The sequence below is a fragment of the Aquarana catesbeiana genome, linkage group LG09, assembly GCF_042186555.1.
Source record: "Aquarana catesbeiana isolate 2022-GZ linkage group LG09, ASM4218655v1, whole genome shotgun sequence".
NCBI classification, from domain to species: Eukaryota; Metazoa; Chordata; class Amphibia; order Anura; family Ranidae; genus Aquarana; species Aquarana catesbeiana.
Genome location: NC_133332.1, coordinates 309879301 through 309905841, shown reverse-complemented (window position 1 = coordinate 309905841; position 26541 = coordinate 309879301). Strand labels below are relative to the sequence as shown.

General features: G+C 43.0%; 1 protein-coding gene across 2 annotated transcripts; it reads right to left on the bottom strand.

Annotated features, from left to right (window-relative positions):
• Positions 1-217: 217 nt before the first annotated feature.
• Positions 218-20928, bottom strand: LOC141108734 (regulator of cell cycle RGCC-like). 2 transcript variants are annotated; one of them, XM_073600634.1, is made up of 5 exons: positions 20736-20928; positions 9271-9414; positions 6681-6773; positions 6527-6589; positions 218-2612 (listed from the first exon to the last, which is right to left on the bottom strand). In XM_073600634.1, exons 1-5 carry the CDS (start codon positions 20746-20748, stop codon positions 2605-2607), a joined length of 321 nt encoding a protein of 106 aa, XP_073456735.1. In that variant the 5' UTR covers positions 20749-20928; the 3' UTR covers positions 218-2604. The 2 variants fall into 2 exon arrangements, with proteins under 2 accessions (XP_073456735.1, XP_073456736.1); XM_073600635.1 differs by lacking the exon at positions 20736-20928 and adding an exon at positions 19284-19727.
• Between the last annotated feature and the right edge of the window lie 5613 nt (positions 20929-26541).

The window sequence follows — 26541 nt, the reverse complement described above, 5'->3', positions numbered from 1 at the left end:
CCTGGGTTTACACTTACACAGGCAGGGGAGGATTTCATTCGCCAGAACTGACCACCAGGTCCAGGCCAGAAATCATTGGCCTGGGGACCAATTGGTTCTGAAGCAAATCCGATCGTCGCGGCCGCCATACAGCTACGACGCTTCACCCAGCCGAGCCAACCTGTCGCAGTGTAACTGCGGCGGCTGGTCCGGAACTCGCTAAAATAAAACAAGAATATTCAAATGTAATGTTTATTTCGTAAATTAAATACACATAAGAAAAAAAAAATATTCCATTTTATAATACAATATGTACATTAAATGTTTTTCACATTGTCCAAAGATTAAAGCTGAACTTCAGGCTGATATAGGAGACATAAAAAATAATGCAACTCTGTTTTTATTAATGCATTATTCAATGTATTTTTTTTTTTTTTAATTCAAACACACAGTACCCAAATTTGACTTTGTATCACCCTCTTACAATCATTTTACAGCAGAACTCACAGGGGGGGGGGGGAAGCAGCACCACACAGAGCCAATGAGGTGGGCTGCAGTGGTGGAAGCTTATGTATAGGAGGAAAGAGCAGAGTGACAGAGAGATGAGCTCGTCAGTCAGCTGCTACCCCATTCCGGGGAAGGGGGGGGGGGGGGGGAGCTTGTCAGAACTATTGAGGTTAAAAGAATATAGAAGGCCTATGAATATCATATTATTTTTACCCCTATTTTTGTGAAAATGAGAGAAGTCGTATTAAATATTTTTTTTTCTTCTCTCTCTAAAGTTGAATCTGAGTGCATGATGTTTCAAGAGTGCCTCACAAGAAGACTGTGTAAGCTTTATCTGTATTTTTATCCTAGATCGTAAATTAGAGGTTTGGACACTTTTGCCTTGTTTCCACTGAGCGGTACGGTTCGGTACGGTACGCTATTTTGAGTGTTTCCATTATGAAAGCAGCCCATACAACCGAACCGCAGCATTCTGGGTCCTGCTTCAGACGTGGGGCCATAGAAAATGGTACGGTTCGGTTAGGGCGGAGCTACGATACATTCCACTGATTGGCGGATGTGTGACGCCATGCTAGGAATTTTTTCTAAACCCGCGTATGGCCCCCGGCGGTCCGACTTGCAGTGGAAACGCTCACCTGAATAGGCCGGACCATTCTAGGCCTTCCAATACCGAACCGATCCGCTCAGTGGAAACGAGGCATTAGTAAAATAAACAAGACAAGGGAACCATGAGCTCACAGACCTACATTTTTGTTTCCAGGATTGAGCAACAAGAGAGGGCTTATTCACTAATTAAACATGTTGTATTATGTATTGCATAACAATCAAATTAACACTAATCCTCAATACATATATATATATATATATATATATATATATATATACATAATTAAGCGAATAATTTTACATGTATTGGTTTATGTATTTTAATAATAATTTTTCTTTCATAATATTTTCATAATGTATTGTTTAGGTATTCATAAACCATTAATACATATATATTATCATGAGAAGGGTTACAAATATATAATCCTATGAAAAGTTTACATAGAAACAGGGGCGGACTGATAACTCATGGGGCCCCCGGGCAACAGGAGATTATGGGGCCACACAGTATACACACACACACAGTATACACATACATGTACACACAGTATACACAGACAGATGTACTGAGGCTGGCAACCCTGATGGGGCCCCCTAGTGGCCCAGGGCCCTCGGGCAGTGCCCGATTGGCTCAATGGTCAGTCCGCCCCTGCATAGAAATTATACTGAAGTAAAATCCTTGTATTTTGAATAGGCCGGGAGTTTTTTCTAATGCTAGGACTTAACTTTCAAGGTACGCGAGACGTTAAGTTAATGATCTTGTCCAAACAGTCTCATGACCATATTTCTAAAGTTGTAGACGCAATGGCTAGAGAGAGAATGACAGATTTTTAGACAGTTTTTGATAGCTTGTGGTTTTCTGCTAAAGCCAAGGTCAGAAGGTCATTAAATTATTAAATAAAATCAAATTCTAAAAACAACACTGCCCCCTTTGAAATGGTGAATAAAGGAAACTACAAATTTCACCTATTAAGGATTATCCAGGAAATGACGTGCGTTTTAGGTAACTCATGACGTGAAAGCCACACCCATATTCTAGGGTGGGATATAAGTGGTTACACATAGATCGGAGGGGGGGGCCAACTCAATATTAAACCCAACAGACTAAGACTGGGGTGCCATTAAAGTTCATTTGGGTGTAAAGGCAGGTGTCCCAATACTTTTGGCAATCTAATGTATACAGTCACACTGTTTTAATGCAACATGTATCATCAGCATCTATATACCTTGTTCTTTTGGTTCCTTTTGAATTTGTACTTTTTCCCACCTTGAGAATGCTGTCTACAGTAGCACCCCTTTAATCTTGGGTCTATCACTCTACTTCTGTGTATTTTACTGTTTGTCTGGAGATCAACTTTAAACCCATAAAAAGAAGACATATTGCCCAAGTTTGATGACTGATATACCCTTGGTAACCCTTGTTACTTAAATATAATAAGGAATAATGGCAGCTGCTGAGCAGGAAGTAGGAGATTTCACCAGACATTTTATGATCACGGACAACTTCTTCTTTTAGAAATCTGCAGGAGATAAAAAACAGAAGAGAAATTGTAACTCGTTTCTAATTTTATCTGGAAAACCCATCATTTCTCCATTTTAACATCCCCTCTCAAAAATCCATAAGCACTCTATAACTTTATAGGTCATCCATTCTATTTTAAAGTATTAAGTATTAAACTCAAAATAAAAAAACGCTGACAGGTAGTTTTTTTTTTTTTATGACAGCAGAGACCCTAATGGTAATGTATAATGAGCCATGCATGCACAGCTCAGGTTACTGCACCTGCTGTGTGCCACGACGACTGCCGCGCACATGAGTGACGTCATCACGCCCTGGCCATTCAAGCGGCTGAATGGAGCGAACCCGGAGGGAAGACCAGGGGTAGATAGAAGTGCCGGAGCATTGACAGTGCAGTGACAGGTAAGTCTGTCACAATGTGCTACTTTGCAGAGCCTACTAGCACATTATGGCATCAATCTGCAAGGGGGCCCATTTTTAAAACATTTGTTCACAGAGTTAAAGTGTTACTAAACCCAGGAGCCTGCCTTCACTATATCTGGTCTCCCACAGTACACAGAACACGGAAATGCAATTATTTTAGTAAATATAAACTGTTAAATACCTTTTTCTCATCAGCAGTATATAGCAGTCTTGTGACTTCTATCAGTGTCTGGTTGAAGCTTGTAGGAGGAGTTTTTTAATTCTCCTCTGACTGTTCTATGAGGCTGCAGGACCCCTGACTCTCTGTCTGGACAGTGCTGATTGGCCCTGTGCTGATCACATGCACTCTCCCAAGAAAAAAAAAAAAAACGCAATACACACCAAACTGAGCATGTGCAGCTTGTCCCCAAGCCTCTCTATCATCAGGAGATGGATTCAAGACAGTAGAAGAAGGGGAGGATCAGAGAAGACAGGGTCAAACAGCTTTTTTTACACAATGCGGAGGATTAACCCCTTAGGCTCCACAGTGAGTATAACAAGCATGCTTTACTGCATATACAGACTGATTTTACCGTTCTGGGTTTTGTAACACTTTAACTACTTGCCAACCACCGCACGCCGATATACGTCCAAAGTTTGGCGGCGGATATCGTTGTTATGGCAGCAGCTAGCTGCCATAACCCCGGTATCCCCGTTTTCGTGCGGTGGTCGGCTTTCAGATAAAAGTGGTCTCTGCGGCACCCCCCCCCCCCCCCCCCCCCCCCCGCTGTACTAACAATGCAATGTAAGTACAACACTCTCCCCTGCTGAGCTATAGTGTTCTGACATGGGGGGCGGCCTCTGGTTGGTTGGTTGGTTGCCGTTTGGCAGACCTTTTTCTATCATGCCCCTTCAACAGAAGCCGGCTGGCCTTTGTCGGCCCGGCTGCAGTACACACAGGCCGAATGTTGGCCGGTTTCTATTAAACCGACTGATGCCACCCGACATTTTGGCCCCGTGTGTACTAGGCTTTATTCCAATTTGTCTTTCCATAGAGCATTTATGCATCATTTGGGCCCTTTATTAGATTTACGCCTTTATTGGACGTTATCTTTTGAAATAATTTGTGCACTTGTATGTTTTAGGATTATTTTGAGATGTTGTTTTTTCTCGGATCACATTGAAATAGTTAGGGGTTTACAGGTTTGTGTATGTTCACTTAACTGTAACCATAAAGAGAATACAGAGGTGGCATGTGGCACAGAAGAAACCAAAGGGGATTGGGGAGCGGGGAAGAAAAAGGAAGACAGAGGGAACATAGAGAATGGTATGGGGAAGACAGAACGGGCATTGGACCTTATAGAGAAGACAGCGTGGACACGTTGACAAATACAAAAAGGCAAGGAGATCAGGACTATACAAAAACGTACTATAACAAAAAAAAAAAAAAAAAACATTAACTTAAAGGTCACAAGGCGCCATGATAAACTGACAAACTGGATAAAAACGTTAGCAGCAAGACAAGGTGAATAGGGCATAAAGCAGCCAAACAACGAGCAGGTACTTTCCCATTCTTTATAAATAGGTGTAGGAGGTTATCCAAATTGCAACTTTTATCTGCTTATCAGAGCACCTTAGAAAGATTCTGTGAACATAACAAAAAAATACTATATGACCAAAATTTGTGGGCACCCATCACACCTACGTATGTGAGCTTGGTGGACATCCCATTCCAAAATCGTGGACATTAATATTGAGTTGCCCCCTTTGTTGCCATAACAGCCTCCACTCTTCTGAGAAGGCTCTCTATAAGATTTTGGAGTGTTGTGGGAATTTGTGCCTATTCGACTAAAAAGAGTATTTGTGAGGTCAAGTACTATCCGGTAATACATGTTAGCCAGCTGGCTAGGGTACCTGCATGTGTTCTGTTTCATGGCTCTGCACATAAAGATGTAGCTGGGTATGTGCCTGCATGTAGGATTAGGGATTTTCATGCAGTGTATACGTGGGTATGCATGCAAACCCAATGTCTGCAGTGGCACCTATTTAAAGCTTGTGACCCAAACCCAATTGACAGGGGCTGCTCAAGGTTCCACCAGGTCCTCTTATGTAGCAACCACTTGGAGTGCAGACAAGGACAGAGTTCGTCCCAGGATTAGACATCTGATGGGAAACGGAAAAGTCCTGGAAGTCTTCGTAAGAAGGTGTATGACAGCCTCAGTCTGGACTCCAGCCAGGCCATGCCCCCAATGTGTTTCACTCTGCCCATGGAGCTTAGTCATAGGGAGCTTAGTCATGCCTATTTAAAGCCTGATTAATTGTCAATGCTGACTGGTCTTCAGCAAGTTCCTGGTGACCCAACCTGTGCTTTGTTGCCTGCTTTTGCACCCAGCTTACTTCTGACCCACCTTTGGGCCCTTCTTTGTACCTCTGCTTGTACTCTTGGCTATCCACTTTCTAACCTCGGCTTTGTCTCTGACTCTGATCATCCCTATGATTAAGCACTGAACTACCTGCTCGTTGCTGACCTTGGCCTGCTTTTGCTACTGTTTTGGGTGCTTAATCAGGTATACTTGGAGATACAGCTGCGGACTTGAGTGAGTGTTCCTGCTGCCTGCATGCTGGTGTCTTAAGTGGTCCTTGCTGTCCTGAACCCAGTGCCAAACCAAAGCTCTTCCCTAACTTCTGGTGGTGCTTCCTGTTGGCCTTACTGACAGATCATCCAATGTGCCTGCCTGCACATCCTGCTGGTTCCTTCCGGTTGGCATCACCGGTCTAAACTTTTTCAAACAACATCCTCAAGCACTCCTGCTCCTCCTGTACCAAAGCACTACCTGTTGCACTTCCACTTGTGCTGACAGGTACTAATATTGCTTGAGTAGACCTAGTTTAAATCTGTCTTTCCAATTCATCTGAAATGAGTTCCGTAGGGTTGAGGTCAGGGCTCTGTATAGGACATTCAAGTTCCTCCAAACCAAACTGGTCAAACCATGTCATGTATAGAGATGACTATGTACAGGGGACAGTCATTCCGGAACAGAAAAGGGCCTTCCCCAAACTATTACCACAATGTTTGAGGAGCACAATTGCCTAAACTGTCTTTGTATGCTATAACATTAACAGTACCCTTCACTGGAAATATCTGAACGCCATCATCTTGGGGAGTGTCCATATAGATTTGGTTATACTGTATAGATTGCTCAATGCCAAGATCTCTAAGGTGACAAGCAAGTTATTTCAAGTTCAGTCTACTAAACACAATGTGATTATTATATCATAGGGTGGTGCTGATTCATCTGAAACCACACAGGAAATTGAAAAAAAGCTGAAATAATAAAAAGAAATGCCAACTAATGTACAATAGCCCAACTTACTTCCTTGGAGTAAAGTAATCAGTTGCCAAAGGATAAGTCCAAAGAATGCTTTGGCTGGTGTTGGGTTCTTGGCTAGTGTTGGGTCCTTTTTGGCCCCAGTTATATGAGTTGTAGCTTATAACAATTGACTTCCACTTACCAGTGAGAAAGTTATCCAGATCAGAAATGAAGTTTTCAAGTTCTTTTGTGTCACCAAGTTTTGCTACAGAAATAAAGCAAAGAACTGCTGAACTGTCACATCATAACGAAAATGAAAAAAAAATAATCTCTGGCATCACATTTCACGATCTTACCTTTTGGTTGGTGCCTTGATGTTATGCTGGTAACTGAATGACTTAAAGTTTCCTCTGTGTTATATGTGGTGCTTCTTGGAGATGAATTCACATCTGCAAAGATACATCAATTAAATGACAGAATAGGAGAAATGTTTCCTGTAAAAGGAAACATGGGGGGATTTCCTATATTAAATAGTCAGGTTAGAGTTATAGTTTGCTACAGAGATTATAAAATAGAAAGTTAATATTTAGCTTAATTGATTGCCTGCCTGGAAATCACCTCCGTGTTCTCATGTATAAAATGCCCCTGCAATTTTTCTTGGCTAACACTATGGCAGAGATAGATCAAAGCACCTTTTTGCAACCAGGGTTGTGTGTCTCCTTGAGGTTTCTCCAGAAATGGTAAGGGGTTCCGTGCGGAGTCAGAAGAGGTGAATTCATTACCTTCTGAAAAGTGCCTACATCATTTTATTCCCAACATCACTAAGCAGGAAGCACTATATTGATCACCAGTGTAATATGGCATTGTAATTGACCACCTCTTCTACTGACCATCAGTGTAAGCGGTAGCCTCTTTTACTGTCCACCAATTTAAGGGTAGCCTCTCTTACTGTCCACCAATTTAAGGGGAACCTCTCTTATGCCGTGTACACATGAGCGGATTTTCGACTGGACTGGTCCGACGGACTGAGTTCGGCGGACAAATCTGACGGTCTTTAGATTTGGTACATGTTTCAAATCTTAACGTCGGAACTCCGCCGGACCCAGTTCCTATCAATAAGTCCGCTCGTCTGTATGCTAGTCTGATTGGACAAAAACTGACGCTAAGGCAGCTATTGGCTACTGGCTATCAACTTCCTTATTTTAGTCCGGTCCTACGTCATCACATACGAATCCGTCGGACTTTGGTGTGATTGTGTGTAGGCAAGTTCGTTCATTCGGAAAGTCCGTCGAAAGTCCTTCAGACCAGTCCGGGCGAAGAGTCTGCTTGTGTGTACGCGGCATTACTGTCCACCAATGTAAGGGGGAGCCTCTCTTACTGTCCACCAATTTAAGAGGGAGTGTCAGGGCTTGACTCAGCCCTTCCCTCTGAGCTGGCCGCTCAGCTGTCACCTAATTGCCAGCTCCCATCTCTCTCCACAGTTACTCAGCTGTTGATGATCCTGCTCGTCAGTCCTGCCTACTTAAGCAGAGGATCTCTGACTTCGCCTTGGTCAACATCACAAGAAACATCTCCTGCGTTCCTGTTTAAAAACTGGCTTTGCTGACATCCCTTCTGGCTCCAGATCCTGCTTGCTGTTCCACCACATTGATCCCTGATTTCTGGCTTGGCTGATTATCCGTTCCGGTTACTGAACTTTGGCTATGTTTTGACTACGTTTGTTCTTTTTACTTTTATTATTAATTAAGTATGATTCAACTGTATTTCTGTCTGATTTCATGGTTTCTGACAGGGAGCCTCTTTTACTGAAAATCAGTGTAATGCCCTGTACACACGTTCGGACATTGATCGGACATTCCGACAACAAAATCCGTGGATTTTTTCCGACGGATCTTGGTTCAAACTTATCTTGCATACACACGGTCACACAAAGTTGTCGGAAAATCCGATCGTTCTGAACGCGGTGAAGTAAAACACGTACGTCGGGACTATAAACGGGGCAGTAGCCAATAGCTTTCATCTCTTAATTTATTCTGAGCATGCGTGGCACTTTGTGCGTCGGATTTGTGTACACACGATCGGAATTTCCGACAATGGATTTTGTTGTCGGAAAATTTTTTAGCAAGCTCTCAAACTTTGTGTGTCGGAAATTCCGATGGTTAAATGTGTGATGGAGCCCACACACAGTCAGAATTTCCGACAACAAGGTCCTATCACACATTTTCCGTCGGAAAATCCGACCACGTGTACAGGGTATAAGGGTGAGCCTCTCTTACTGCCCACCAATGTAAGGGTAGATTGGATAAGGAACGCCCCCTTTTCCGGGACTTTAATGGCCCAAGTAGTAGTACCCAAGGAGTATGTAAAAGGAGTATACAAAATTTATTGAAATATAAACAAACAATTAAAATTTGAATCAATAGGTGGCTATAGACATCTGAATTACATAGATATGGCAAAAAACAGAAAAGCAAAACTCGAGAGGTCCAGGGACTATCGTGATAGGGTCACCACGGCAAGTCGCACAGACCACATTAGGAAACTCCCTCTTCAGGGGTGTGTAGAGCAATTTTGTTTCTATATGTTGCCAAAATAAAAGCAAGTACATGTCACAGCCACAGAGTGATTTTGTGAAAACCAGACAGCCATGCTCCAACAACGATCCAATTGGTGCAGCCAGAAGCCTCCAGATGGAAACAGCACTGAGCAACCAGCGAGGCCAGCATAGGGTAAAGCACAGACACAAGGGGAACACAGGTACTTGGGAGGGCTTCTTATAACACTGGGGAAATCCTCATGCTCTGATCAGGAAGGCGATGGAACAATGCAAATTAGCCCCCCAGGAGAGGGAGCACACAGCTCTCCCACTTGTCTGGCTACATCTATGCTGTGTGCTCCCTCTCCTGGGGGGGGCTATTTTTTTTATATACACAACGTGTCACTTACCTTCTGAATTATGACTACCGATCGAAGTTAGATGCTGTTTAAGTTTCTTGAGGTGTTCTTCGGAGTCACAAGGTCCTCTTGTAAAGTCTTGCAAAGCGTCATCAAATTCCATCAGGGTGGAAGCTAAATCTTCACCTAGAGAGGCTGATCAGACAAGTTCATGAGTGCACGGTCATACTTTCCATTTCGCTTACTTGTTGGTACAAATATATCACAATATCCGGTTTGAAATATAATTTTCAAGTTGAGAAATGTAACGTTCAGCACCATATAATTCAATAGAATAAGGCAAAATAAGGTTCTGGTGGACTCCAAGATATGATACTGAGAAGGACAATTGACAATACATGTGCTATAGAAGGAGCCCATATGAAAGGGCCCAGTTAAATGCAATGAGCATCAAGGATACTCTTAAACTAGCTATAGCATTAAAGGTTGGGGGCATATACAAATATTCCAAAAGGTTCATCAAACAAATAAGATGGGAAGAGGACAGTCCAGAGTTTTTCAACCTGGTTTTTGTGGAACCCTGAGGTTCCCTAGTGGTTACTAGGGGTTCCTTGAGCAATGAAGAGTTTTGAAATCCCATTAACTACAATAATAATTAACTACAATGATATTTTTAGCTGTGTGTAAGGGGGCAGTTTTCCAACTGGTCAACAATGAAGCGTGTCCTTCTCTCACCGACCCTTAATATAAGGGGTCCTTCTGCCATTGGCCACCACTAAGTCGACTACCAATATAAGAAGGCTCTTTTCCACTGACCACTACAATTTTCACTGCTGGTGTTTCTTTTCTGGCCGTTATTATTTGTTCCATTTCATGATTGTTACTGAAATATTATTTTCTTATAGAGGAGGGCAGTGTTAAAAAAAAAAAAACATCTGCACTGGGTGTGAAATGTGTCAGGTGCACTACATTCTTTTTTTATGTATTGTTATATTTACAATGTACTGACCATACAAATGTGCCATGAGCTAGAGAAGTAATATTTTAGCAGCGATTGCCCACAACATAAAAATATTTCAGGGTTCCTCTGTAATACAAAGGTTGAGAAAGGCTGGAATAGTCCATCAAGGGGATCACATCTGGCCCGCAATAGGACTTTATCTGACCTGCAGCTAGGGTCATCTGTGTATCCTCAGTGTTTGCTGATTGAAGATTAAGGTCAGCAAAGGGTGCTCAGGGTCTCTGCTTCTGATGTAAGGGGGAACTCTGATGGGGACATGAATGTAAGGAGGGACTCTGATGGGGACCCTGATGTAAGGATACTCTGATATAAGGGGGCTTTGATGGGTACCCTGGTTTAAGAGGGGACCCCAATGCAAGGGGACACTCTGATGGGGAACCTGATTAAAGGGGTGACACTGATAGGGACCCTGATGTAAGGGAGGGACTTTGATGGGGACCCTGATGTAAGGGGGGGTGATATAAGGGGAATAGGACCGCCTCTGAGAACGTCCTATGACGAAACGCGTAAGGCGGAGACACGCTCTTACGTCATACCCGGAACTATCCAACTTGGAACGCAGGTGGCGCGCTCGCCACGGACTGGCCTTCCGTACACCGCTCCTGTGTTTCCTAGCCTAATATCGCCATAGCGATTGTGTCTTTTATGCATTTAATTTTAAATAAATCCTTTTTACTACACTATGGGAGCCCCTTGTTTTCTCCCGTGAGGACTATGTTGTCAGCTGCCGAGGTGGAGCCCTAATTGGAATACATTCCGGAACTTCAGTGAAGAAACGTACAGGCTCCCGGAGGTACAAACGACCTAATACAGCCATCTAAGGAGAAAACCCGGATAGATCTGCCCACTCTATGCCTATTACCCCTGCAGGGGTAACTACATTCGGTGAGTGGGGACGCATTGGGGGAGCACCAAGTCACCATACCTGCTGTGCACTGAAGTCACCTGATCCTGTGGATGATTTTTCCCTTTCACATATTGCTTTTATGCTACTACGTTTGCTTAAGGATTTGGACTATACATTGGACACTTACTTATATTATGCAACCATTGTGGACATTTTATCATCATATTTTTTGCACGTCTAATTAGGGTGTGCACATATCCATAGTGTCTACATCTAGGTTGGAGAGTTCTGTACTTTAGATTATTCCTGTGTTTTATTATAGAGTTTCATTATTGATTTATACCAGGTACAAATTTATTTTTGGATGGATGGATGAGGGTGGGTGTATATTCCATTGTGTCCTTAGTGGAGCTGCTTTCCAGTATCTCTCACCACTACCCTCTTATTACTCTAATAGTTTCTAAACCCACACACCTAGTGAGTATTTACAAGGTGCCACCTTCCTTTCTTCTTTTTTACACGATTTCTGCACATGATTTATTACACGATTATATCCGAGAATCACCTTTTTTTACACGATTTCGGTAAAACGATATTTTTGAGACCCACACTCTGATACTGTATAAATTAGGCTTGAAGTTGAGCCGAAATATTTTAAATCCTAAATAAGTTAAGGCCATAGAGGGTAGCACCGTTTCCCCAACCATTTTAATCTGCTGATATAAGGGGGGGCTCTTTGATGGGTACCCTGATTTAAGAGGGGACCCTGATTTAAGGGGAGGCTCTGATGGGGAACCTGATGCAAGGGGGCACTTTGATGAGGAACCCGATGCAAGGGGGACCCTGATTGGGACCCTGATATTAGGGGGGTCTTTGGTGGGAATCCTGATGTAAGGAAGGACTCTAATGGGGAACCTGTTGCAATTGGGTACTCTGATGAGTAACCTGATGCAAGGGGGCACTCTGATGGGGACCTTGATATAAGAGGTTGCTCCGACGGGGACCCTGATATAAGGGAGGGATCTAATGGGGGCCCTGATATAAGGGAGGGATCTGATGGGGACCCCAATATAAGAGAGGGATCTGATGGGGACCCCGATATAAGAGAGGGATCTGATGGGGACCCCGATATAAGAGAGGGATCTGATGGGGACCCCGATATAAGGGAGGGATCTGATGGGGACCCCGATATAAGAGAGGGATCTGATGGGGGCCCTGATATAAGAGAGGGATCTGATGGGGACCCCGATATAAGAGAGGGATCTGATGGGGACCCCGATATAAGAGAGGGATCTGATGGGGACCCCGATATAAGAGAGGGATCTGATGGGGACCCCGATATAAGAGAGGGATCTGATGGGGACCCCGATATAAGAGAGGGATCTGATGGGGACCCCGATATAAGAGAGGGATCTGATGGGGACCCCGATATAAGAGAGGGATCTGATGGGGACCCCGATATAAGAGAGGGATCTGATGGGGACCCCGATATAAGAGAGGGATCTGATGGGGGCCCTGATATAAGAGAGGGATCTGATGGGGGCCCTGATATAAGGGAGGGATCTGATGGGGACCTTGAAATAAGGAGGGCGCTCTGATAGGGACCCTGATCAATGGAAACCGGCCGACATTCAGCCTGTTTGTACTGCCGCCAGTCCGACAGAAGCTGTCCGGGAGAACTCCAGAGTGTTCTGGCGAGGGGGGGGGGGGGGGGGGGAAGACACAATCCCCCTGTCAGAACACAATAGCACAGCAGGGGAGATTGCTGTACTAACATCAGATTGTTAGTACAGCGTCTCCAACCTGAGTTTTCAGTTTTTCGTTCAGCCCACTGGGTTGAAAGAAAAGAAATAATATTCGTGTGTACTAGGCTTTAGGCCTCATGTCATACCCTCAGAGATTAGTGTTTATTGCAGACAGTCAGCAGTCTCATACATTGTTGAATTTCAATGGGCAGGCTCTATTTACGTAGATAACTTTATAGAAAGAGTTTTGGTACAAATCCTTTATTTGCCAAATGTTGCTGTGGAGCGATTAGTAAGCGGTGGGGCTCAATCAGCTTGCTGTACATTCCATATCTGTATGTAACGGTATATAATAGACACTCATATATGGTTTGAGGTCTGCTCTAGACATATATGACAACAAAAGGATGCAGAGGAAGGAAAGGAGATGAAAGTGAACAAAAGGCAGAGGAAAGGCAATATAAGACAAGGGTGGGGGCGACTTCACACAAAAAAAGAGCATAAAAAAAAAACAATCTAAGAAAAACAATATTATTTCGGGCTCGTGCAACGCATGCTTACGAACACGGACACATTTGGATCACTTTTCAGAGGCCACTGACAGGCTGCAAGGGGTCACATTGCCTCCTCACCACCTACCAATGGCCTCTAAAATTTGATCCAAACCTTTTAACCCCTGTTTTTGCTGAACTACCTCGTGCTTTGCAAAGCGATTCCAAGGGCGTTTTTACTTGAACGGGTCACGCTTGCAGCTCGCTGATTGTGACATATTGCACCGTTTTTGCCATGGGCATGAAGCAAAGCATCACAACCGTAGCATGTGAACACCCCTATCTGTTATCATTGCAGCTTAAAAGGGGGGAGGGCAGTTGTGGAGGCATAGAAAATGCAGTGCAACCACGCATTTTTACCACCCCTTAACCTCATGTCTAAATGAGACCTGAATGCAGTTGTGCAATTTTTTTTTTTTATATGGGCTTGTTCACACTTACTTTGGTCCTTGAAGAGAGATCCGCGTTGGGATCACTCTTTAGACAGCATCTGACAGGTGTTAAAGGAGTTGCTGCATCACCCCCTTATCACCTTGCCTTAACCATTTGAACCCCGCACTAGTGCACCACAACCACGTGCATTGCAAACCACAAGTGTTCCAAGCGTTCCGGCTATGCGATTTAGATTTTTTTTTGTCACTTGAATGGACTGCCCTATATGCGTTTTCAGGAGCTTCTTTTCAGGCACAAACCTGTCATGCATCCATTGCGGCAGAATTGCATCGCGTTTGGGGTGTGCTGAGATTGCCACATTGCGCTCCAGATGACGTCTTGACGACGAACCGCGGCTTTGCGTCACTTCCGGTTAAAGCTGCGGATCGTGGATTATCCCGGCTTTCTGTTTTCAAAAACTAGCTTCAACTAGGCTTCAAAATAGGGTGGGCGCTCGAAGCCCACCCAATTGTGTGACAATAGCGAATGAATATTTGCTATTGTCACACTATTTCTCCTCCCAGAAAATCAGGAAGCGGGTCGGAGACCTGTTCCCCGATTGGCCGAAAGGAGAAGTTACCGCTGGCCGACGGGAGGAGATTCAAGGAGAGGAGATGCAGGGGAAGCTAGACGGCTGCCCGTCCGTCGCCCAGAGGGAAGCCCGAGGAGAAGCTATGCTGGCCGCCGGGAGAAGGAGGGAGAAGACGCGAAGAGAGGAGACACAGGATACCCTGATGTAAGAGGATACTCTGATATGGACCCTGATATAAGGGGGGCTTTGATGGGTACCCTGGTTTAAGAGGGGACTCCAATGCAAGGGGACACTCTGATGGTGAACCTGATTAAAGGGGTGACTCTGATAGGGACCCTGATGTAAGGGAGGGATTTTGATGGGGATCCTGATGTAAGGGGGGCTGATATAAAAGGAGGTCTTTGATGGGGAGCCTGATGTAAGGGGGGGTCTTTGATAGGGACCCTGATGTAAGGGGGAATGATATAAGGGGGGATCTTTAAAGGGGGGGTGGCTGGCTGTGCACTATTTGCCCCCAGAAAAATACCACCAGCCGCCACTGCTGGTACCGTTGTTTAGAGCCAATGGTCAGCTCCCTTTGCAATAACAACCAGAGCAGCTGAGCAGCCGCTCCATTACAAGCAGTGGGAGGGAACATCAGCCGGCTGGCTGGAGATCGAGTTCGGGGTCGGCTTTGATCGAGTCTCAGATGTAGGAACCCGAAAGATACAGTATCTCCCAAAAGTAAGTACACCCCTCACATTTTTGTAAATCTTTTCTTCTATCTTTTCATGTGACAACACTGAAGAAATGACACTTGTCTACAATGTAAAGTAGTGAGTGTACAGCTTGTATAACAGTGTAAATTTGCTGTCCCCTCAAAATAACTCAACACACAGCCATTAATGTCTAAACCGCTGGCAACAAAAGTCAGTACACCCCTACGTGAAAATGGCCAAATTGGGCCCAATTAGCCATTTTCCCTCCCCGGTGTCATGTGACTCGTTAGTGTTACAAAGTCTCAGATGTGAATGGGGAGCAGGTATGTTAAATTTTGTGTTATCGCTCTCACTCTCTCATACTGGTCGCTGGAAGTTCAACATGACACCTCATGACAAAGAACTCTGAGGATCTGGAAAAAAAAGAAGAATTGTTGCTCTACATAAAGATGGCCTAGGCCAGTGGTTCTCAAATCCTGTCCTCAGGACCCACCAACAGGCCAGATTTTAAGTATTACCTTGGGGATATGCAGACTAGAATACCGCAATTACTGAGCAGCAAATGATATCACCTGTGATGTATTTCAGTTATCTTGCAAACCTGGCCTGTTAGTGGGTCCTGAGGACAGGAGTTGAGAACCACTGACCTAGGCTATAAGAAGATTACCAAGACCCTGAAACTGAGCTGCAGCACGGTGGCCAAGACCATACAGCGGTTTAACAGGACAGGTTCCACTCAAAACAGGCCTCACCATGGTCCACCAAAGAAGTTGAGTGCATATGCTCAGCGTCATATCCAGAGGTTGTCTTTGGGAAATAGATGTAAGAACATGGATTACTAGAACCGTGTCCTGTGGTCTGATGAGACCAAGATAAATCTATTTGGTTCAGATGTTGTCAAGCGTGTGTGTTGGTAATAGGATTGCCACATCATCCCTTTAGTCCAGGACACACATTAGTTACACAGGTTCTGTGGCTGATTAAGGTGGTAATTAAATTCACCTGGTGCCTTATCTGCATTAAATAAGCCTCAGAACCTGTGTAATTAATATGTGTCCTGGATTAAAGGGATGATGTGGCAACCCTAGGCGGCAACCAGGTGATGGGTACAAAGACAAGTGTGTCTTGTCTACAGTCAAGCATGGTGGTGGGAGTGTCATGGTCTGGGGCTGCATGAGTGCTGCCGCCACTGGGGAGCTACAGTTCATTGAGGGAACCATGAATGCCAACATGTACTGTGACATACTGAAGCAGAGCATGATCCCCTCCCTTCAGAGACTGGGCCGCAGGGCAGTATTCCAACATGATAACGACCCCAAACACACCTCCAAGACGACCACTGCCTTGCTAAAGAAGCTGAGGGTAAAGGTGATGGACTGGCCAAGCATGTCTCCAGACCTAAACCCTATTGAGCATCTGTGGGACATCCTCAAATGAAAGGTAGAGGAGCGCAAGGTCTCTATCATCCACCAGCTCCGTGATGTCGTCATGGAGGAGTGGAAGAGGACTCCAGTGGCAGTCTGTGAAGCTCTGGTGATCTCCATGCCCAAGAAGGTTAAGGCAGTGCTGGAAAATAATGGTGGCCACACAAATTATTGACACTGCCTATCAGTGCCCATCAGTGCAGCATATCAGTGCCTCCTCATCAGTGCAGCCTCATCAACGCCCATTAGTGAAGGAGAAAACGTACTTATTTAGAATTATATTTATTTTCGGTCTTTTTTCGTCTTTTTAGCAAAAAATAAAACCCCAGTGGTGATTAAATACCACCAAAAGAAATCTCTATTTGTATGAAAAAAAAAATGATAGAAAATGTCATATGGGTGCATCGTAGCATGGCCGCGCAATTGTCATTCAAAGTACGACAGTGCCCGGTACTGAAGTGGTTAAATATATTGTTGCTGTATATGGGAAACATACACACACTGGGGTTGATTTTTTTTAAAAGCAATTAAACTGTGCACTTTGGAAGTGCAGTTTCACTCTGCAAGAGCAGTTGCTCCAGAGCTTAGTAAATGAGCTGAAGCTCTGCTGGCTTCCATCCAATCATGTGCAAGCAAAAATGCTGTTTTTTCTTCTCTTGCATGCGATTGGCTATTCTTTGCAAAGTGAAGCTTCACCTCATTTACTAAGCTCTGGAGCAACTGCACTTTGAAAAGTGCGCGGTCTATTTACCTTTGGCAAATCAACCCGTCTGCCTGCAAAAATAAATATGGAAACAGACCGCACATGATAGAGATAGAAATAGAGATGATAGAGATAGAGATGATAGAGATGATAGAGATGATAGAGATGATAGAGATGATAGAGATGATAGAGATGATAGAGATGATAGAGATGATAGAGATGATAGAGATGATAGAGATGATAGAGATAGAGATAGAGATGATAGAGATAGAGATGATAGAAATAGAGATGATAGAGATAGAGATGATAGAGATAGAGATGATAGCGATAGAGATGATAGAGATAGAGATGATAGAGATAGAGATGATAGCGATAGAGATGATAGCGATAGAGATGATAGCGATAGAGATGATAGAGATAGAGATGATAGAGATAACATTTTTGTCTATATATTGAGCTTTGTGTGTGCATATGTGGATGTAGATATTTAATATTATTATTACTTAAAAATGTATTAATAATAATGCATTTTTATTTATTTATTTGTCTTTCAATTGACATTTGTTTATTCCAAGCATATTTATTTTGCATGCAGTGTGTGGGTTTGACCTTAATTAAATATATTGTTGCAAACACACACACTGCATGCAAAATAAATACGCTTGGAATAAACAAATGTCGAGTGGAAGACAGGATGAAGACAATTGAAAGACAAATAAACAAATAGAAATGTTCTTATTAATAACTAATTATTAAGTAATAATAATATTAAAATATCTATATCCACATATGCACACACATAGCTCAATATGTAATATATACACACAAACATATATCTGGAGTTCGATGTAAAATTTGATTCGAAATTTTAGTCGGAATTGCGTTTTGTTATTTTGGAGCATTCGGTATAATTTGTTTATATTGTAATTCGGATATATCCGAATCTCTGAATAATGAAACATTTGTCAGAATATCAATTTGGAAGGAAACAAACTGCACGTCTAATATATATATATATATATATACACACACACACACATTTTTTTTTTTTTAAATATTACATTTTTGTCTACACATTGAGCTATGTGTGTGCATATGTGGATATAGATATTTAATATTATTATTACTTAATAATAATAATAATGCATTTCTATTTGTTTGTCTTTCACTTGTCTTCATCTTGTCTTCCAATTGACATTTGTTTATTCCAGGCATATTTATTTTACATGCAGTGTGTGTGTTTGCAACAATCTATTTAATTAAGGTCAAACCCACACACTGCATGCAAAATAAATATGCTTGGAGTAAACAAATGTCAATTGGAAGACAGGATGAGGACATATATATGTTATTCCTTTTTTTAAACATTATTTAAAATTTTTGTCACGGCACATATTTATTTTTGCAGGCAGACGGGTTGATTTGCTAAAGGTAAATAGACCGCGCACTTTTCAAAGTGCAGTTGCTCCAGAGCTTAGTAAATGAGGTGAAGCTTCACTTTGCAAAGAATAGCCAATCGCATGCAAGAGAGAACACGGCGTTTTGGCCAGCGGGGGGGGGGGGGGAGCCAATCAGCGGGTGGGGTGGACTCGTTGTCTGCCGGCCACCCGCGATCGTTTCCCCGCAGTGACAGAACGGGGATCTGTCTGTGTAAACAAGGCAGGTCTCTGTTCTGACAGGGGAGATCACACAGATCCTGTCTTTCTGCCAAGCAGGAAGATCTGTGCGTTTCCCCGGTCACACCGTCCCCAGTACAGTTAGACCACACAGTGAGGGAACACTTTTAACCCTTTGATCGCCCCCGATGTTAACCCCCTTCCTGGCCAGTGTCCTTAGTACAACAGTGCATATTTTTAGCACTGATTGCTGTGATAACGTCACTGGTTCCTAAAAAAGTGTCAAAAAATGTCAGGTAGGTGTCCGATTTGTCCGCCGCAATCTCGCTAAAAATCACTGATCACCGCCATTACATTTGAACAAATCAACCGAATTTAACAACAAAACTAAATAACTAGATTAACAAATTGAAACGAAACAAATTTTTTTTGTCATGCACATGTCTAAATATATATATATATAGTAATATTATTTAGCTTCAATGTAGAGCTTACCAGTGAGACGAGTCTACGCCAGATATGCAGTTTAAGGGCTTTTTTGGCCCATGTTTATTAAAGTAAAAGAATAAAACAGTTCATCCAGGATTCCCACGCAGGGGTTTCAACTTCAAAGCAAGCTCTCTGGTCAGCACTGCTATTCAGGCGTTGACCTCGGTCCTCGTGACCCTGTAACTGTGCCCCTGTTTGGTGCCCACACTGTACCTCTGGTGACACTCTCTCTCTCACAGCTTCCTGGCTGCTTCAGCCCACCAGCTTGGGGCCTCCGTCTGCTCTGTCATGCTGTGCTGTGCTGTGCTGTGCTGTGCTGTGCTGTGCTGTGCTGTGCTGTGCTGTCAGGCACACTTCTCCCTTTGCACGCCTGGACTTCTCGGGGGGGTGGAGCCCAGAACCCTGGCCCTGGCTCTGCTATAAGCCCAGGACCCACCTGTACAATCAACAAGCCAGACTCCTGGCTGTTCCCAAAACCCGGTCCCAGGATCGGAGATTCCATCCCACCCAGATCGCCATGAAATCTCCAGGCTCCAGGTCCCCAACTGGATTTTACCAACCACAGAGGAAACTGATAAGACAGTTTTCTCCAAATTAAATTGGGCGACAATCACTAGGACAGGGATCCGTACTGTCACAATATATATATATATATATATATATATATATATATATATATATATATATATATATTGTGACATGACAGTATATATATATATATTGTGACAGTGTATATATATATATATATATATATATATATATATATATATATATATATATATATATATATATATATATATATATATATATATAAGAATGCTTGAAATAAACATAGCTCATTCTGAAGACAAAAATGTAAAAAATAAAAATTAAAAAGATGTATAAATAATAAGTATAAATATCTATATCCAGATACGCAATCTGAAGACAAAAATTTAAAAAAAAAAATTTTTTATAAATAATAACTATAAATATCTATATATATAGATATATATATATATATCTATATATATAGATATATAGATATCTATATATATAGATATATATATATAAGAATGCTTGGAATAAACATAGCTCAATCTGAAGACAAAAATGTAAAAAATTAATTTTAAAAAGATGTATAAATAATAAGTATAAATATCTATATCCAGATACGCAATCTGAAGAAAAAAATTAAAAATTTTTTTTTTTTTACAAATAATAAGTATAAATATCTATATCCAGATACACACACAATCTGAAGACTATATATATATATATATATATATATATATATATATATATATATATATATATATATATATATATATATATATATTTGTATATGAATAAAAAAGACTTGTTGGACTACTTGTTGCACAATACAGATTATTGTCCATGTTCATCCATCCTAAAGATAACCTCCATCACATATGTATATAAATGATAAATATATCAGTTTTAGAATGTTAGTCTCACCTTTCCTGTCCATGGTTGTTCCTTTCTCGCTCTCCGGGAATCACTGTGACAATACGAGTACACAGAGGGTCTTGTTGGTATACAAGCCCAGCCCTGTATTACTGGTAGACCAGTTACAGAGAAGCTCAGTGTGAGGATCTCTTCTGATGTGGTCTGTGAATGGAAATAACGCATAGCAGTGAGCTCATCATAGAACTTCCTACTATGAACAACGAGCTTCTAAGAAGACGTTACACAAGCATGCAAGGAAAATCGAATGAGACATTTAATGTGGCAAACTTTTTTTCTGTTGAACCGCAGGCAACCAGCCAAATACACAGAATTAATGAACACAAAACAAATCCCTCTTATTAGGGGGGTCCATCCAGTGCTGAGATTTACACAGCTCCGTCACACAGGACAGCCCCGTCTACCAGGGAAGGAGCCTTGATCTTATTTTGAGTAATTTTTACTTTCTCTCTTACAGGCATATACAGTATACCAACATTTCAGATCTTACCCTGCCCACAGTCCACCCAGTAACCAGGCAGTCGTCCACCTACTGGAGTGGCCCAGGCTAACTCAGTATCTAATTATTTGGGGGCCACCAACTTGTGGCCCCCAAACACCATAACCACATCCTATGATTAAGCACTGACTGCAGTGTGAAACGCGTCAGCTTCCCCTTCTTGCTGTGGCATACATGTACTTTCATTGTTTTTACTGAATAAAGGCAATTTCTTTTTGAGTGCGGCTGTCCAGGACTTTTCTCATGTTCATCGTTACAGTCAATGCCGGCACCTGAGGCTTCCAGTTTGGAGTAGAGGGTTCTGATTGACCTCCTTAGAGCGGTGATTTCTCTCTCCACCATAACAAATGACTTGAAGTTTCAGTTACAGGTATTTACCAACATTTCAGATCACATTTAATCTGGCCCACAGTCTGCCATCCAGTAACCATGCCCCAGTAGAAGTCTTTGAGGACGAAACACGTCGGACTCACTGTGCTAGCTCCCCACATTGCTTTTTTATCTATTTATATTTGTGATCACCAGTACCTGTACTCATTGATTTGATGTACTGTTCTTTTTAAAATAAATGCCTTCCGGGTTTTTTTTTTTTTACCTATACCATATAGAGTCCCTCCATTTTCTTTTATTTTTATCCCGGTCCGATTGAGTCCTTTGTGTGCAATAACAACCTCCAGACGGCTCCCCCGCGGTTGGAAGTTCCTCACCAAGTTGGAGAACCATAAGAAACCAGGATTCTCTGGCCTGACCACCACGGATGAGGAGTGGAACCATCCCTCATAGAGTGACCGTCTTCCAACCAACTGTAACCCTGTGGCACTTGGCCCACATAAGCCTGATTGACCCACTACCAAACAGTAAGCGGGTCCACCATATCTGGTAAGAGTACCCACCCTGTTCTTTTTACAGAAGATTTCTTCACAACTGTACAGTTATTTGCACGTTGTTTGTGTTATCCGTGTCCAATTTAAGATTCGCTAGAAAAGCATGGGATGGACATATCTTTGAATTCTCTTTAATTTTTCAGTTTTTCAGTTTGTGTATCTACCACTACCTATAGGACATCACTGTTCATGTTTCTTCCTTATAGCGCTACACTGTATATTTTTTATTTCGTTTGGACTTTGTTTGAGTGTTAGCTGCTTATTGTTTTTTTTTTTTCATTTGATACTATTGTGGTCTAGCGCAGTAGTTTCACCTTTATTTGCACATCCAGTAACCAGGCGGTCATTTAGTGGAGTAGCTTGCCCAAACCCCACCTCTGATTATGTGGAGACGGCCAACTTGTGAACCCCAAACACCATAGTGAAGGCCCCATTGAGTTACTGTGCATAGACACCAATTAAAAAAAAAGGGTGACACTGATCTGAGGGCATGGACCAGGGCATAGCATCATCGGGACTGAGGGCCAAGAAGCAGGACTGTTCTGGCAAATTTGGGAGAGGTGTCATCTATGTTTATGTGGGGACCACCAACTTTTGGCCCCTAAACACCATAATAAATGCTCCATTGAGTTATCGCACATGGACAGTGACTTGAATAAGGGTGACACTGTGATCCGGGGGGCATGACCCAAGACACAGCATCATAGGGACTGAGGCCCAAGATGCGGGATTGTTCCAGCAAATTGGGGACAGTTATCATCTATACTTACAGGATCCCTTCTGTGGGGACTGTCGACTTGTGCCCCAAGACACCATACCTTACACACTTTAGTTACTGTGCATGGGCAGCAACTCAAATAGAGATGACACTAAGACCTGGGGCCATGGCCCAGGACACAGCATCATTGGGACTGAGGTCCAAGATGCGGGATTGTTTCCAGCAAATCGGGGGACAGTTGTCACCTATACTTACAGGATCCCTTCTGTGGTGACCACCAACTTGTGCCCCAAAACACCATACCTTACACACTTTAGTTACCGTGCATGTGCAGGAACTCAAATATAGATTACACTAAGACCTGGGGCCATGGCCCAGGACACAGCATCATTGGGAACTGAGGTCCAAGATGTGGGTCTTTTCTGGCAAATCCGGGACAGTTGTCATCTATGCTTACGGTCCCCTTCTGTGGGAACTGCCAACCTGTGGCCCTCAGACACCATAATGAAGGGCTTCATTGATTACTGTGCATGGGCAGTGACTCAAATTGGGGTGGCACTGTAAACCAGGGACGTAGCCCTGGACACAGCATCATCGGGACTGAGGTCCAAGAGGTGGGTCTTTTCCAGCAAATCCATGACAGTTGTCTTCTATGCTTACAAGTCCCCTTCTGTGGGAACTACCAACTTGTGACCCTCAGACACCATAGTGAAGGTATATAATAAAAAATTCTGCACTAGAACAAAATACAAAACATAAGCAGCAGTAAACAGTGCGACAACACTAAATGGAAAATAAAAAATATTAAACCGCGCTAAGTAATAAAATAATGTAAATGATTAATATGGTGGAAATTTTTTTTTTTTACTGGTATTTACTGGACTGGTATCTATACAAGTTGAAATAATTTGGTGATTTGGCGATTGATCCCATCTCAGGAGATATCTGGACCTTCCTTTATTCATTAACATTTGATTTTTTTGTTTTTAAAAAAAAAAAAAATGTTTTCAATATATATTTTTATGTGTGGCAGTGAAAATTTCCACCATATTAATCATTTACATTATTTTATTACTTGGCGCGGTTTAATATTTTTTATTTACCATAGTGAAGGGTTTCATTGAGTTACTGTGCATGGGCAGTGACTCAAATTGGGGTGGCACCTGTTATCCAGGGACGTTGACCCAGGACACAGCATCATCGGGACTGAGGTCCAAGATGTTGGTCTGTTCCAGCAAATCCTGGATAGTTGTCATATCTATGCTTACAGGATCCCTTCTGTGGGAACTGCCAACTTGTGGCTCTCAGGCATCATAGTAAAGAGCTTCATTTACTTCACAGGGAGGACTGTGATGTTATCGGGGGGGGGGGGGGGGATGGTCGTGGTGTGAAGGGGGAACTGTGATGTAAATAGGGGGGGTTGTGATATGAAGGGGGAACTGTGATGTAAATAGGGGGGGTTGTGATATGACGGGGGAACTGTGATGTAAATAGGGGGGTTCATGATGTTAAAAAGGGGGGGGGTTATGATGTGAAGGGAGGACTGTGATGTAAGGGGGGAGGGGTTTATGATGTGAAGGGAGGACTGAGATGTAAGGGGGGGGGGGTTATGATGTGAAGGGAGGACTGTGATGTAAATGGGGGGTTTATGATGTGAAGGGAGGACTGTGATGTAAATGGGGGGAGTTCTTGATGTAAAGGGGGAACTGTGATGTAAATGGGGGGGTTCTTCATGTGAAGGGGAACTGTGATGTAAATCGGGGGGGGTTCATGATGTGAAGGGGGAACTGTGATGTAAATGGGGGGTTTATGATTTGAAGGGAGGACTGTGACGTAATGGGGGGGGGGGGGGTGTTGTGATGTGAAAGGGAACTGTGATGTAAATGGGGGGGGGTTCATGATGTGAAGGGGGAACTGTGATGAAATGGGGGGGGGGGGGGTTCATGATGTGAAGGGGGAACTGTGGTGAAAATGGGGGGGGTTCTTGATGTGAAGGGGGACTGTGATGTAAATGGGGGGGGGGTTCATGATGTAAAGGGGAACTGTGATGTAAATGGGGGGGGGTTCATGATGTGAAGGGGAACTGTGATGTAAATGGGGGGATTCATGATGTGTAGGGGGAACTGATGTAAATGGGGGGGTTGTGATGAGAAGGGGGAACTGTGATGTAAATGGGGGGAATTGTGATGTGAAGGGAGAAAGGTGATGTAAATGGCGCAGGGGGGGGGGGGGGGTTGTGATGTGAATGGAGGAGGGAGGACTGTGACGTAAATGGGGGAGTTTATGATGTAAAGGGGAACTGTGATGTAAATGGGGGACTCATGATGTGAATGGGGAACTGTGATGTAAATGGGGGACTCATGATGTGAATGGGAACTGTGATGTAAATGGGGGGGTCGTGATTTGAAGGGGGAACTGTGATGTAAATGGGGGGGGGGGGGGGGAATGTGATGGAAGAGGGGACCGAAGACACTGAAGTCTTCACAGGTTTTCATTTTTTTTAACATAAGAGACAAATTTTAATGTTAATACCCCCACTGTATATTCTCATTTTTAAAGTGACACTAAACTCTGGATTAAGTAAAGAATTCTATCCAAGTGTGTATTCCGAACTCATAAAAGTCCCTTCTTTTGTCCTCCAAATCCCCTTTATTTGGTGCTGTGATGTGACTTCCTGTTAGAAGGCGACTACATTCATTCTTCATTGTTCCATGGAAGTAAGAGCGTAGACACTCTCTCTCTCTCTCGCTCGCTCCCCAGATGGACTATGGGATGGACTATGGGATGGACTATGGGATGGACTATGGGATGGACTATGGGATGGACTATGGGATTTGTAGTGCACATGACCCCAACTCATCCCAAACAAAAAGAAGTGAGGGGTGAAAAGGAGAGGTTTGGGAACTCATGGAGGACAATACAAGGAGCCAGAAAAACACAGTAAGAAACTATTTCATGAGAAATAGATTACAGGGCTATTAAGTAGTGGATGTGTATGGACTCATTTAATAAAATAAAGATGTGATTATATTATTATATCATATCAATTAATATATTATATCATATCTTATTAATCACTTAGTGTCACTTTATGCTTCCTAGTCCATATGCTACATAAAGTTTTATTCTTTAGATTGGTGCCATCTAGTGGTCATAAAGTACATCTACATTCCAGCAGTTTGCTATAATCTAAATGATTTTCCTTAAAGCGGTTGTAAATGTGACTGGCAGTGAAGGGGTTAACCACTAGGGGGCACTGTAGGGGTTAAGTGTGTCCTAGGGAGTGATTCTAACTGTGGGGGGGGGGGGGGTGGGCTATGTGTGACACGACACTGATTACAGGGAGCTGTGATCAGTGTCACGAGGCAGAATGGGGAAATGCTTGTTTACATCAGCATTTCCCCGTTCTTCCTCTCCGTGAGACGATCGCGGGTATCCCCGCGGACATCGAGTCCGCGGAACCCACGATCACACTCACGGAGCTCCGATCGAACATTTTCCGTCGGAAAATCCTATCGTGTGTACGCGGCATAAGGGTTCAATATACACCGCTAAAGAGCCTTTTTATGAGTAATGCAACTTTCTACTGTACGATGAAGCGAATTGTATGCTGGGCAGTTTTCTTTTGTCTTTGTACCGATGTTCATTTTTATTTTATCATCGTAAGGGAAAGGGTCCTGTGCGAGTTTGGTTCCA